The sequence below is a fragment of the Lontra canadensis genome, unplaced genomic scaffold, assembly GCF_010015895.1.
Source record: "Lontra canadensis isolate GAN:19392208 unplaced genomic scaffold, GSC_riverotter_1.0 scaffold2, whole genome shotgun sequence".
NCBI lineage: Eukaryota > Metazoa > Chordata > Mammalia > Carnivora > Mustelidae > Lontra > Lontra canadensis.
The window spans coordinates 44,425,831-44,440,748 of NW_022630996.1; the positions used below are offsets into that span (position 1 = coordinate 44,425,831).

Genomic DNA, 14,918 nt, shown 5'->3' on the forward strand with positions numbered 1-14,918 from the left:
CCAGGCACCCCCCAAATGCCAATTTCAATTGGAAAAGTTTTAGGCTTAACAAAAATTCCATGAACTTAATGAAAGCAGAAACCTTAGATAACATTTTTGAGCATTATATAATGACTGTAGAAACTGTCAGTTTAGGTGTACTCAATAAGTAATACCGAGCTAAATACATTCATTAAAGATCTTTCATATAACTACTAATTAGAAAATTCAAACTATTTGTTTTAAATTTTTATCTTAATTTGAGTTAGTTAAGATACAGTGTTAGTAAGGTTAGTCAGGGATTTTTAGTGTTTTCTGTACTTGGTAGCCTGAAACTTACAGACCTCATAGGATGTTTTTCAATGCATAATGTAAATAAAGTACATAGGATTATGAAGGAAGTCACTTATTTTGAAATACTGTTAACAAAATGTTAAAACTTGTAGTAAATATGTACTGCTTTACATAATAAGTTCTGGCAACACATCTGAACTTCACAGAGTTGGGTGTAGATGATAAAAATCTGCAGCAAGTTAATGTGATATGAAAATATCTGATGTATATTAATGTCAAAATTACAAGTAGTGTGGTTCTACTGTAGTTTAATGCAACATTCACAATTAAAGGAGGTACTAAATTTCAGTTAGGGGGTGCCTGGGTGGCTCCGTCGTTGGGCTTCTGCCTTGGGTTCAGGTCATGGTCCCAGGGTCCTGGGATCGAGCCCTGCATGGGGCTCCCCACTCAGTGGGAAGCCAGCTTCTCTCTCTCTCTCTCTCTCTCTCTCTCTCTCTCTCTCCCCCTGCTTGTGTTCCCTCTCTGGCTGTCTCTCTCTGTCAAATAAATAAAATCTTGGAAAAAAAAATTTTTTTTTCAGTTAGGAGATAGTGGAAAATAAATAGGTGATCTTTATCGCCCCATCTAGGTTCCCTGTATCTATCTATGGACCCCTTGGCTGTGATCTCAGATTAAGAACAACTATTGTATGGATTTGTTTGTGTCCTGGTATGCTTAATTTGAGGCTTGAGGGTTTGAATTTAGAATATAGTCACCAGGTGAAGTGTTTCTCAAATATTATAATTTTAAAAAGCCAATTTTAGGGACACTGGCTGGCTCAGTAGAGCATGCAGCTCTTGATCTTGGGGTTTTAAGTTTGAGCCTCACATTGGTTGTGAAGATTACTTAAAAAAAAAAAAAACTTAAAAACTAATTTTAGTGGCTTTTAATTATTTTTTTTTAAGATTTTATTTATTTATTTGAGTGAGAGAGGGAGAGCACAAGCAGGGGGAGAGGCAGAGTGAGAAGCAAGCTCCCTGCTGAGCAAGGAGACTGATGTGGGACTTGAGCCCAGGACCCTAGGATCATGACCTGAGTCAAAGGCAGATGTTTAACTCACTGAGCCACCCAGGTGTCCCTTAGTAGCTTTTAAAATAAACTGTAATAATCCAATGATGCTGGATCTCCAGATAGTCTTAATGTGATCCTGTGATCAGCTTGGTCTCCTTTTTCCTCCTTGGGCTGCATTTTCTTGTTATACATTGGTTTGTATGTAGTTAGTAAAAAGTTTATATGTTAAATAACTTCAAAAAAATCTGTGTTGGCTATTAATGTCTTTTGCTTTCATATTTTTTTCTTTTATAAAACATTTTAATTCTTCTGCAGGATCCGGAAACTTCAGATACGGAATATCCCACCTCACTTACAGTGGGAGGTAAGAATTTACCTATTTAAAGTTAAGATTTCTGTATTTAAGCTTACTATTGTTAGTTTTTCCAAGCATTTCTCTCCTTCCCCCAACTCTGGGTTGTGCTGGAACACAAAATTCTTATGTATTGTCTGTCTTGCTATGGTCTTTTTTTTGCAGGGGCATATAGTATCTTTGTTAAAAAATCTGCTCTTTGATGTACTTTGGGTAATTTTCCTTATTTGGTTCCATCCTAACAGAATCTTGTTTGAGATTTTTCTGATAAGTTCACCAGTTATATTTAAATATGAAGTTTCCTCCTTAGCAGAATTTTGAAAGACACATACCTGCTACTTACGCTTTATTTTACAATGTGCACTCTGCTTTCTTTTGCTCAGATGGTGGCACTGTAGCGACTGTGTATAAACAAACCATTTAGCACAATTGAATAGCCATTGTCAGTAACTTCAAAGCATAATAATGATGTCATGGTGAGAATTTGAGACACCAGTGGTCGAGAGATTTTATAATTAAAAAAAAAAAAAAAAAGTGGAATCTTCCTGATGATGGAAGCTGAAAATTCTTAAAACCTACCTTGGAGAGGTGGTACAGGGAAAACTGCTCAGCTTTTATATATTTTCTGATATAAAAATCAAGAGTAGCTAGCTTGGTGTGTTTCACATTAGTCTTCCGAAATGACATTTGATGAGACAGTTACTAAGCCCAAAACCTTCACCAAAACGCAAAGTATGGTTGAAGGTTTCTTTGGTGGTAAATTAAGGTAGGTTGGTCTGAGGTGTGATTCTCCCAAGGTCCCAGTTGGGAACAAATCATTTATGCTCATAATATTCTAGAGAGCATTTATTTTCAGAACAATGTAAGAGTGTAATCTTTGCTGAAGGAGTTGTTTCTTTGGTTTATGCTAAATATTTTCCAAGTTATAGGATGTTTAAAAAGTATATTTTTTTAGATGAAAGACAGTGACTTTTAAGATTAAACGTAAGGCATTTTCCGGTTTCAGTTTAGGAAATTCACCAGCTTGGAGGATGGGTGCTGAAATCAAGTTCTGTGCTAGTCAAGGTTACTGATTTGGTTCCCCTATTGTATTTTTATTTATTGATTTATTTCTTTGATCCCTCTATTTTAACATGGGCCATGTTAAACATGATTTTTGTTTGAGAATTAAATCTTGTATAATGTAGCTTTCAGTAAAATAGTTAAATGGTAGCAGCCAGTTTTCAGTAAGTGAATTACAGGAGTGCTAGCATTGATACGCTGATGCTGCAGGAAGGGGCAGTTCTCTAGTAATTCATTCACAGCATCTCTTCAAATTTGGATTGCACTAGCTTCTGAAGCATTTACTTTATTGTCTTTCAGTGGCTTTGCAAGCTTTTAATTTACTTTATTCTTTCTCATTCTGGATAAAATTTAATTCATGAGAATAAATATTTGCTGTGCCCAACTTTTTCTTAACTTTCATATTTCATTTTACCCTCCTTCCAAATCCTTTGAAGTAAAGTGGAGTTGGGCACGTTATCTCTGTGATATGTGCAGGATTCAAAAAAATAAGAACTAATACTGAACTGTAAGATGCTTAAGATTGGACTCTGAAACTCTTGACCTTTGATCTTAAATTTCTTTATTTTTTTTTTAGTCTTTTTTTTTTTTTTTAAGATTTTATTTATTTGACAGAGATCACAAGTAGGCAGAGAGGCAGGCAGAGAGAGGGAGAAGCCGACTCCCCGCTGAGCAGAGAGCCCGATGCGGGCTCGATCCCAGGACCCTGGGACCGTGACCTGAGCCGAAGGCAACGGTTTTAACCCACTGAGTCACCCAGGCGCCCCTTAAATTTCTTTAAATGTTTGAAATACTGAATAAAAAATTACTGAGGGCTTGTCAGGAGTAGAATGAGCTATTGGGATGTTTTCTTTTACTTGAAGACTTAAATGAACTCCATCTGTTATTTTCTATATGAGATGAGTCACTTGGTATAACGTTTTATTTGTACACACTGAGTATGTTGGCGGTGTTGTGCCAAAGCCTTATAGACAGTGATGATTTTGGATTTAAAGGTCCAGATTCCCTGTGAAATGGAGGGATTAAACTCTGAATCCACTCGTTAATCTTAGATTCACTGACAGTGGAGTGGCCAAGCATTTGTGCCTCCTGTTTGGATGCAGTAAGGAAATACACAAGAACACGGATGAAATATTCTTTTTTTTTTTAATTATTTATTTATTTGACAGAGATCACAAGTAGGCAGAGAGGCAGGCAGAGAGAGAGGAGGAAGCAGGTTCCCCGCTGAGCAGAGAGCCCGATGCGGGGCTCGATCCCAGGACCTGGAATCATGACCTGAGCCGAAGGCAGCGGCTTAACCCACTGAGCCACCCAGGCGCCCCTGGATGAAATATTCTTAACTTAAAATAAAATAAAAAAAACAACAGAGATTTGGCTGCTTTCAATTTCAGTCTAACTTTGAATCACCAAAAGTATAGACAGTGGAGGCACAACTTTAAAATGATGCCATGAAGAAACAGCTAGTCGAATCCAGAATATGAGACATTCTCCAGGACATGTGATACTGTTCTAGTCAAACAAGGGCATGTTAAAAGGGAAAATAACTGTCAGGAACTAAGACCTAAAAGGTAACAAACAAGCATATACTTACAGTAAGTTATTTGTGAATCACGTCAATAATCCTTCAGAGCAGCATGAAGTATTTAGAAAAGCCTTAGTTTTTTGCAGGTGGCTTTTGGGGTTGGACCTGGAATTGTTTCCCAGCTCCACTACTTTTTAGTTGTGTGGTCTCTGAGCAGGTTTTAAAACTTTTCTGAGCCTCATTGTCTTCATTTCTAACATGCAGATTATGATCACAGCCACCTCATTGGGTTTCTGTGAACAGTAATATGATGATGTATGCTAAAGCCTGTGAAAATGCCTGGTACGTGTAAGGTCACACGACATTTTAGCTGGGACAGGAGCAACAACTTCACCTCCTCTTTTTTTTTTTTTTTTTAATAATTTTTTTTAAATCAAAAAAAATTTTTGGGACACCTGGGTGGCTCAGTCAGTTAAGCCACTGCCTTCGGCTCAAGTCATGATCCCAGGGTCCTGGGATCGAGTCCCACATCGGGCTCCTTGCTTGGTGGGGAGCCTGCTTCTCTCTCCACCTCTGCCTGCTTGTGTGCTCACGCTCTCTCTCTCTCTCTCTGGACAAATAAATAAAATTTAAAGGATTTTATTTGACAAAGAGAAAGAGAGATAGCACAAGCAGGGGGAGAGGGAGAAACAGGCTCGCCACTGAGCAGGAAGCCTGATGTGGGCCTCAATCCCAGAACGATGGGATTGTGACATGAGCTGAAGGCAGTCGCTTAACCGACTGAGCCACCCAGGCGCCTTCAAATTCATGTCCTCTTAACCCTATGTTCTGGGGCTTTTCTTAGGTCCCTCCTGGAGCTCAGAAAACACTAGGTTTTTCACCAGGGGAAATTGAGTGTAAAGGATTACCTAGGTGCTAGGGCACTGAAAGGGCAAAAAGGGAATCCATAGGTGGTGACTGCAGGGAGTGTGGCTACCACTCTGAAGGCTAAGGGGTCAAATGGAAAGGCTGAGATTCTGATCTTCGAAACTTGGAGAGTCCTGAGTGGTTGAGACTCTGAGCAAGGGTTATGGCTCGTGCCTTCGATGGTGGAGAAGGGAGGTGATGAAGCTGGTTCTAGGAGTGCCCATGGCAGCTGGAGACTGAAATGCACTGCTGATAGGAACAGCTGGTAAATGGGAAAGAGCCTGTCCTGTCTTCTCATTCCTGTCTTCCAGTCTCTGAAAGTAACAGGGAACTGGGTAAAGGAGTGATAGAGGGTGTAGAGTCCTAGCATTGAAAACGTTGAAAGGCAGATCTGGAACCAAGAGCTTAATATTCACTCACAGTCATTTGTTTGTTTTTGGGGTGTGTGTGTGTGTGTGTGTGTGTGTGTTTTAATTCATTTGAGAGAGAGGAAGAGAGAGAGCATGAGCTTGGTTGGGGGGGGGGGCAAGGGAGAAGGAGAAGCAGACTCCCTGCTCAGTAGGGAGCCTGACTTGGGGCTTGATTCCAGAACCCCAAGGTCATGACCTGAGCTGAAGGCAGACGCTTAACTGACTGAGCCCCCCAGGTACCCTTCAGTGAGAGTTATAACCCAGAAGTGAAAATTCCTCCCCTGTTCTGACAGTCAAGCCATTTTCTGTGAGGTCACTGAAGGGATGACAGAATCTGGGACCAGGACGGAAACATGGAATGTGATGCTCTGTGGCATTTTATCAGATTTGTATCTGGATTATTAATTATTCATTCCACTATGACATTTTAATTTTTTCCTTGTATTCATGTATTGTTTATATTTTCTTTATGCCACCATATATTGAACGATCAGAAGGGGATTCTGTTCTGGTTCTCTGTAGTGTATCTTCCGTGCTGCTTGTGCCAAGCAGGGGTTGAAACGGTTTCTAACCATGTCGTTTTGGACGGTGATAAAGCATGTAGGGGCACTGGATTGGCCAACTGTTTCACTGAGGTGTTTGTTTTTGGCCAATAAAAATACGAGGACACTAACTTTTTGAAGGACCTGCTGCTGGAGAATCAGGTAGTTGTTTCTCCAAGTATGTGGAATGTAGAAGGGAAGTAGGAGAAATTGTTGCTTTTTTACCTCCCATTCCTTTGCCTGAGATTCTTGAAGAGCAGATTTTTGGTGTGACCAGAAAGATAGAATGGCCACATTTGTACTCCTGATGTCTAGCAGACCTGGGTCCTCAGATGCCCTGAAGGAGGTGAACATGGGTGCTAAGGATTTGCAGAGGCACCTTCTTAGACAAACAACACAGGGGTGAGGGAGTGACAGAGTCCCAGCAGTATACTTCACTTTCAGCACCTTTAAGAACATGGTTTCTTCTTACTTAGTATCTCAGATGGGCCCCATTTCCTAAATTTAAGGAATGTCTTTCTGCATTTAACAAATAAGTTGCCAACGCCTTAGGAAAGGACTTGTCAAAGAGAGTTTTTCCTAATCTCATTGTCTCCTACTCTCCAGTCTAAATAATCAGAATTCCTAAAAAGTATTTACAGACACCAAAAGGAGTGAGTACCTTCTCTGAAAGAAACGGAAGACTCATTAGTTATGTAAATGAAATGTTGCAAAGGACATGTTAGGTTCTCATTTTGGGGTTGGGCAATAAAAGTAGAGTGATGTTTCCCCAGAGTTCACTGTCTGGGAGAATAATCTGAGCTAGTTATCTTCATCTGAGGGGTTGTACATGATGAGGCCCTGACATTGCCCAAGATTGAAGCCACCATTCCTTCCTTCCTTCCATCCATCCATCCATCCAGATTTAATTTATTTGAGAGTGAGAGAGCATGAGAAAGAGCATGAGCTGGGGAGAGGGATAGAGGGGGAGCAAAAGCAGATTTTCTGCTGAGCATGCGGCCTGTCCCAGAGTTCTGTCTCAGCACTCCGAGATCATGACCTGAGCCGAAAACAGATGCTTAACCAACTGAGCCACTCAGGTGCCCCACTACTATGTTTTCTAAGGCAAAGATTTGAATATGCTTAGGAGGATTGCATACTTAGATATCACAGTCTCGGTGGAAAGTCCAGAATATATGTTGGCTTTACCTCAAGGATTGAATATCCAGTTTTTCCTGGACTTAACTGAGCTAGGAAGCCAGGTATCTGGGAAGAAACTCTGAAGAGATTTCCACAGTGTAAGATCTGTTTCTGCCCTGTGTGTAGTCTGGTGTGATAGAGTAGAGGAAGCAGAAGTGCCGTCATGGGCTAAATATAAGGGAGGGGTAAAAGGAGGGTTTTTTTTTGTTTTGTTTTAAGATTTTATTTGTTTATTTGACACAGAGAGAGAGATCACAAGTAGGCAGAGAGGCAGGCGAGAGAGAGAGAGAGAGAGAGAGAGAGAGAGAGAGAGAAGCAGGCTCCCTGCTGAGCCAAGAGCCCTATGCGGGGCTTGATCCCAGGACTCTGAGATCATGACCTGAGTGGAAGGCAGAGGCTTAACGCACTGAGCCACTCAGGAGTTTCTTTATAACTAAAGCATTCTCCATTTTTATCCAGCCTTCTGACATATATGAGTTAGTCTCTGGTTCTTGACAGGGAAAGCAAGTTTTCAGTGTACTAAAAATGAAAAACCAAAGCTGCAGGTTGGAAATAGCAACATAAAATAATGTTTGGTTTTCTTCTCAGAGTGAGTTACCTTAATGATTCTTTTTCTTTTAAAGACTTATCTTTAGGAGCACCTGGGTGGCTCAGTCGGTTAGGTGTCTCCCTTTGGCTCAAGTCATGATCCCAGGGTCCTGGGATTGAGCCCCGTGTCAGGCTCCCTGCTCAGTGGGAAGCCTGCTTCTCCCTCTCTCTCTGCCTGCTGCTCTGCCTCCTTGTTCGTGCTCTCTCTCTCTCAAATAAATAAAATCTTTTAAAAAAATAAAAGAATTTGGGGTGCCTGGGTGGCTCAGTGGGTTAAAGCCTCTGCTTTCAGCTCGGGTCATGATCCCAGGGTCCTGGGATCGAGACCCACATCAGGCTCTCTCTGCTCAACCTCTCTCTCTCTGCTTGCCTCTCTGCCTACTTGTGATCTCTGTCGAATGAATGAATGAATGAATGAATGAATGAATGAATAAAATCTTTAAAAAAAAAGAATAAAAAATTTATCCATTTTTAGAGAGAGAATGAGAGTGCAAGTAATCGCATGAGTTGTGGGAGGGACAGAGGGCGAGGGCAAGACTCTTCAAGCAGACTGCTGAGCTTGAAGCTGACCTGTAGCTCTGTCCCGTAACCTGTGAGATCACAGCCTGATCCAAAACCAGGAGTCAGACACTCAACAGACTGAGCCACCCAGGCGCCCCTTAATTATTTCTTCTAACAGTCTTTTGGTGTTTTTGGTGCTTCCGTATGTGTTTGAAGCAATTTTTGGAAGTATGTCTTGTAGAAAGTTTTAGGAGACTCTTCTTTAGAAAGAAACAGGGAAGTAAGCAAGAGAGTAGTGATTACCTAGTCTGGAAGGAGGAGAACAAAACTATAGCATAGTCTCCTAAAGTAGTTCATGGAGAGCCTTCCTAGTAAGCCTTGCATGAATGTGTACTGAGAATTAAAAGGCTGTGTTGGAGACTGGGGGGAAGTGGCATGACTTCCCAGTAGAAAGATAGGCCAGGGCCATGGGGTCAGTTAGGTGAAGTCCCTGGTGGATGTGCAAAGTGGCAGAAACTCCTTTATCTGTCCAAGTGCTGATTACTGTTTGGTGCTCTGGTCAGATGCTATCTGGCCCACAGTGATTACACGAATTAATGATGTACAGAAGATGGGCGGGACCAAACCATTTAAGTACAATTGACAATGAAAAGCTAACAAGATGAGGTACTTAATCAAACAGAAGAAGACCTCTTTAGACACAGTGGGGTTGACATTAACCGTGAACTGAATGAGAAGTCACAGGAGACATTGATGTTGAGTATTAAAAATAACCCATTTAAAGGTTGGCTTTTGGAGGAGGTATCTTAGAGTTGTAAATAAAGTAGTAGCAGATAGGTGATTTTCTGACTTTTCTCTTCAAGGGACATGGTATGGCAGAAGCCTGGTAGGTGAATATAAATGCAGAGCTGTTCAAAGTTGACATAGGACCTTGTCTGCTGGTGCCCTCTTTGGCCCCTGGGGAAGTTTTGTGGGAGTCTTTGAAAATCACTATGACATCGGTTGTTAGAGCTACTTGATCTCTGCCATATCTGTCTGAAGGACCATAACAGGCAAGTTGAGGAGACCATTGACACAGAGGTGATCTTCACCATGACCTGACTCTGAGCACTGGCCCGTAAATTGCTGACACTTACTGAGCAGTTATGTGGTAGGCGCTGAATGAACCCATTTTATCTTCACAACAGTCCCATGTCCCTACTTTACAGATGAGGCAGCTGAGTTACAGAGAGATGAAGTAACTTGCCCAGAGTCACACAACTGGAAAGTGGTAGTTTCTGCTCTTAATCAGGTTACTCAAACAAAACTTCCCCCAAAGGTACGTTTCTCTTTCTTAAAATTGTCATTTATTTGCTTTCAACATACCCCTAAAATTTTGACAGTGAACCTAGTAGAGAAAGGATTCTACCCAGGTTTGGAGGAAATATGTGGTTATGAGTGCTGAATGGGGTTGAACGGATTATTTGGGTAAGTCAAGTCACTGGTAAACCCTTCCTTTTAGAGAACTGGACAGTGGCGTTCTTTATGCATCATTGCTCTGGGATGGGTCACACGTGGTCTCATTAGAAATGGTTTAGTGAAAGATATGCAGGGGAATGAATACCAGAGTTATTCTGTGACCTGTATGGAAACAGTATATGTGAAGTATTTTTGGTCCCAAGCTGCTACCTCCATGTGTTTAAAATGCCCTTGCATGGTGCCTGGGTGGCTCAGTAGGTTAAAGCCTCTGCCTTTGGTGCAGGTAGTGATCCAGGGTCCTGGGATCGAGCCCCACATCGGGCTCTCTGCTCAGTGGGGAGCCTGCTTCTCCCTCTCTCTCTCTGCCTGCCTCTCTGCCTACTTGTGTTCGCTGTCAAATAAATACATACATACATACATACATACATACATACTCTTTTTAAAAAAATAAAAAATAAAATGCCCTTGCACCATAATCCTGGACTTAAGTCCTGTGTTTCTGTCATTCTTCTGAGATGGTTATCTCCAAGGTCTCCAGGCCCTTCATTTAAACCTTTTATTACAAAAAATATCAAACATAGAAATAGGTTAATACAATGTTAATATAATATCCACTTTCAACCGTTATAAATACATGGTGAGCCAGTCTTATTTTGTTTATAGGTCAACCCTCTTACCCTTTTCCACATTATTTGGAAGCAGATCCTAGACATCTATTCATTTTGTTTAGTAAATAACTACAGTATGTATCTCTAAAAGATGATGTCTCTGAATTACTTTGCTAGGGCTGCTATAACAAAATACCGCAAGGTGGGTGGCTTAAACAACAGGAACTTTTTAATCTCCTAGCTTTGGAGGCCAGTAGTGTGATAACAAGCTGTCACTGCATTTGTATTCTCCTGAAGGCTATGAGGGAAGCATCTGTTCAAGACTTCTCTCTTCTGGTAGTTCGCTGGCTTGTGGCAGTGAAACTCCAGTCTTTGTTTGCTGTTTTTGCCGTGTGTATGTATGTGTCCAAATTTCTCCTTTTTATACGGACATCCGTTCTATTGCATCAGGATTCACCCTAATGCCTTTTTCTTTTCTTTTTCTTTCTTTTTTGCGGGGGTTGGTGGTGGTAAGCTCTATGTGTGACATGGGGCTGGAATTAGTAACCCGGGAGATCAAGAGTCACATGTTCTACTTACTGAGCCAGCCAGGCGCCCCCTAGTGACCTCATTTTAACTTTATCTCTGTAAAAACCTGATCACCAAATACGGTTACAGCCTTAGGTACTGGGAGTTAACACTCCATCATACAAATTTTGAGGATGCACGTTTCAATCCATAACTGTCTCTTTTAAAAATTCACCACTGGGTGACTCAGTTGGTTAAGCGTCTGACTCTTGAACTCAGCTCTGGCCTCTATCTCAGGGACATGAGTTCAAGCCCTGCACTGGGCTCCATGCTGGTTGTGGAGCCTACTTAAAAGAAAAAAATTCACATTATTAAATTGATAGTAACTCAGATACCTAATCATTTGAGTTTCCTTGATTATCTCAATATATGAGTTTTTGTTTGAATCAGGATCTAGTTTTTCTTTTTTTAAATATTTTATCTACCTATTTGACAGAGATCACAAGTAAGCAGAGAGGCAGGAAGAGAGAGAGAGAGAGAGAGAGGAGGAAGCAGGCTCCCTACTGAGCAGAGAGCCCGACATGGGGCTCGATCTAAGGACCCTGGGATCATGACCTGAGCCGAAAGCAGAGGCTTTAACCCACTGAGCCACCCAGGAGCCCCTTGAATGAGGATCTAAACAAGATTTTTTTTTTTTAAGACATTTAACCAGTAGGACCCCCCCCCCCCCCACCCAGCACGCCCATCTACTGTTTTGGTGCTGTGTTTGTTGAAGTTGGTTTATTCTGTAGAATGTTCTGCATTATTATTTTGCTGAACTACATTCATGTATGATCCCTTAACATGTTCCTCTGACCCTTGTGGACTTGGATGAGATGTAAATTCAGTTTTTGTTTGGACAAAACAAAGTAATACATTGTTCTAGGAGGAGGTTTATAATGTCTGTATGAGGTGAAGTGCCATTGATCATGGCTTAGAGTCTTGTGTGGTTATAGGATGGTAATTTTGTGGGGGGATGGTAATATTTTAATTCTACAGTTCTTCATTCAGTAATTGGGATGCATTTGTAGACTTGTTCTCATCACTTATTTGATCACACTGAGGTAAAGTCTGTGTAAGAGAGACAGGAAAAGTGCTGAATCACTCATTTTCTATCTTATAAATAGGGGAGTCTTGGCATCCTACCAGTGAGTTTTTGTGTATGTAATTATAAGCTCATGGATTTAAACAACTTTGGGTTTCAAAGTTATTGGAATCATTCATATTAATGCTCAAATAATTCTAATCTTGAGAGACTTGTGAAAATTTGAAGACCATGCCAGTGTCCTTCTCATGCTATCTCAGTAGTTGAGATCTTCCTTGGTTTGGGGTTCAAGAAGTCCCAGGTTCATCTTGTATGTTTTTTGTTCCAAGGATCAGGATCAACCCTCTCTCTCAGGAGCCTAGCCCCTTGCGAAATTGGGTAGAGAGATCACAGAGTGATCATGCCTCTCTTGGGACCAAATCCATCGGCCTTCTCTTGGTGGTTCATTTTGTTTGCAACAGTTACGTCCTCAGTTTCTCTGCCTAATGGTTTTAGTCTTGGCCACTCTTCTGTGCCCTTACATGTGCTTTTCCATTCCTAGATGTGGGCGTTTCTGTTACTCACTCCTTTGTTTTTCTCTTAGAAATTCCACTTTTGCTACCTGTTTTTTGCTTCTTGCTTGGAAACAAATGTTCTGTGAACTATTCTTTGAATTTAAGGTGTCCAAAACAGTTTCTTTCCCTCTCAAATCATTTCTTTGCTTTCCCTGTGAATTTAAATAATGCTTACATCACATGGGCTTGGCCTTGAGGTCACCCTTGATTCTCTCTATTTGCTTTTTTTAAGATTTTATTTATTTATTTGACAGAGATCACAAGTAGGCAGAGAGGCAGAGAGAGAGGAAGAGAAGCAGGCCTCCTGCTGAGCAGAGCCCGATGCGGGGCTCGATCCCAGGACCCTGGGATCATGACCTGAGCCGAAAGCAGAGGCTCCAACCCACCGAGCCACCCAGGCGCCCCTCCTATTTGCTTTTTGGCCACAGGACACTAGTGTCCTGTCCACCCATGCCCCACTGTCCCCCACCATGCTTCCTTTGTGTGCTTTCCTATACCTGTGGCCACCACCCTGTAGAATATTCAGTCCTAAGTCAGCTATTAAAAACATCTTACCTTGTGTAAATGGAGAAAACAGAATGTGAGCACAGTCATCCTCTGAGGGCTGACCATGAGAGCTCTTGCTTTGTGGTCTCAAGCTTTAAAACTAACTTTAGAAAGGCCTGAGCACTAATTTTAGGATTCTGTGTTAGTGCCAAGTTATGAAATAGCTCTTTCAGTTTCATAATCTGCAAATGAATCCTATAACTCTTCAGATGAAAACAATTGGTCTTTTCTGTTCGAGTTATATGAAACTACCAACAACCACAAACAGATCGTTCATGGTTGTAAACGGGAAGTGTTGTAAAGAGAGTCTTTGGTTTCAGGTCTGTTCACTCGCAGTCCTGGCAGATCCAAGAAGAAATAATTAGTAAATAAATCTCTTTCATTTGTATTTCAGGTAGAGCTTTCTGGAGGATTCCCATACTGCTTCCCAGTTCAAATTGGCGGTTTAGGAATAAGTGTGATCCTATGAATAAAGACTGAGAGGAAAGGAAGTTAACTAACTACTTGGGGTGGGAAACAAGGCAATAGTTACTTTAATGCTTCATGACCAAACAGCCAAATAAGCAAGGTAACTTTTACAAAGCCTATTTAAAAACTGTAATCTTTTTTTCTGCAGTGGGGTTGATAGATCTTCATGTTCTAAGGTGTCAGGAGCCCTCAAAACACCCATATCCTTGCTGTTTTCTGTGCCAGATGGTACCCTAAGTGTGAGGGAAGAGGTTTGTCAGCTTGATTGAGAATGTTGAGAGGGGATGATTTGTGTTGTTATTACTTAGAACACTTCTTACACCAAGTACATGGTATCTCTTCCAGCACCATTCTCCCAACTCTTTCACACAAAGTGTCTTACAACTTAATTCAGTTCGGACACTTAACTGTTGGATTTAGTATCAGACTCCAGGTTAAGGGCTCCATCTCACAAAACTGTCTGGACCTCAGATGCCACGTGCAGTGGGATGCCCAGGTTACTCATTTGGAGGGTCGCCCAGTGGCATGTCCCTCCCTTCTCCCCTTGGACCAATAAATCACTAAAATGGCTCACAGTTACCAATTTATGATAAAGGACATAACTCAGGAACAGCCAGATGGAGGAAGTGCACAGGGCAAGGTGAGGGTAGAGGGCTGCAGAGCTTCCACATCCTCTCCAGATGCACCGTTCTCGCTGCGTCTGCGTGTGTTCACCAGTCTGGAAGCTGTTCGAACCCATTCTTTTTGGGATTTTATGAAGGCTTCATTACATAGGCATGAATGATTCAATCATTGGCTTTGGTGATTCAGTCTCCAGCACTCCTCCTCCAGTTTGGGAATTGGGGCTCTAAGTTCTAAGTCTCCAGTCATGCCTTGGGCTCTCGGGTGACCAGCCCCCAACCTGAAGCTGTCTAGGACCCAGCAAGAGTTGGCTCATCAGAACAGAAGACATTCCTGTCACCCTTAGCAGTCAGGAGACTCTAAGGGATTTAGGAGCTCTGTGTCAGTTTTTTTTAAAGTTTACTTTAAAAAAAAAAAAAAAAAAGTATGATCTACCCCCTAATGTCAGATGAGGTTTGAGAGCTAGCCTGTAATGCTATAATGACATCTGACTTTTGCTCATTTAATAAAGTCAGCAATACAGAACACCTGTGAAAATTTTAAGGAAAAAAATGAGTATTTTAAAATGTTGAAAAAGTTTAGAATGTTCAGTTTACTCATATAAACCATTTAAGAAAACATGAAAAGGGACAAGCCCAAAAGACCAAAAGTCAAAACACTCACAGTGGTGGTGGGCTTGTTATTTTT

General features: G+C 41.3%; 1 protein-coding gene across 2 annotated transcripts in view; it reads left to right on the forward strand.

Annotated features, from left to right (window-relative positions):
* Window positions 1–14,918, forward strand: part of IGF2BP3 (insulin like growth factor 2 mRNA binding protein 3) — a 140,677-nt gene that overhangs the window by 39,604 nt on the left and 86,155 nt on the right. For both annotated transcript variants that reach the window (XM_032873271.1, XM_032873281.1), the window contains exon 3: window positions 1,639–1,687. In XM_032873271.1, coding sequence (XP_032729162.1) covers window positions 1,639–1,687 — 49 coding nt within the window. The remainder of the gene's footprint in view (window positions 1–1,638; window positions 1,688–14,918) is intronic.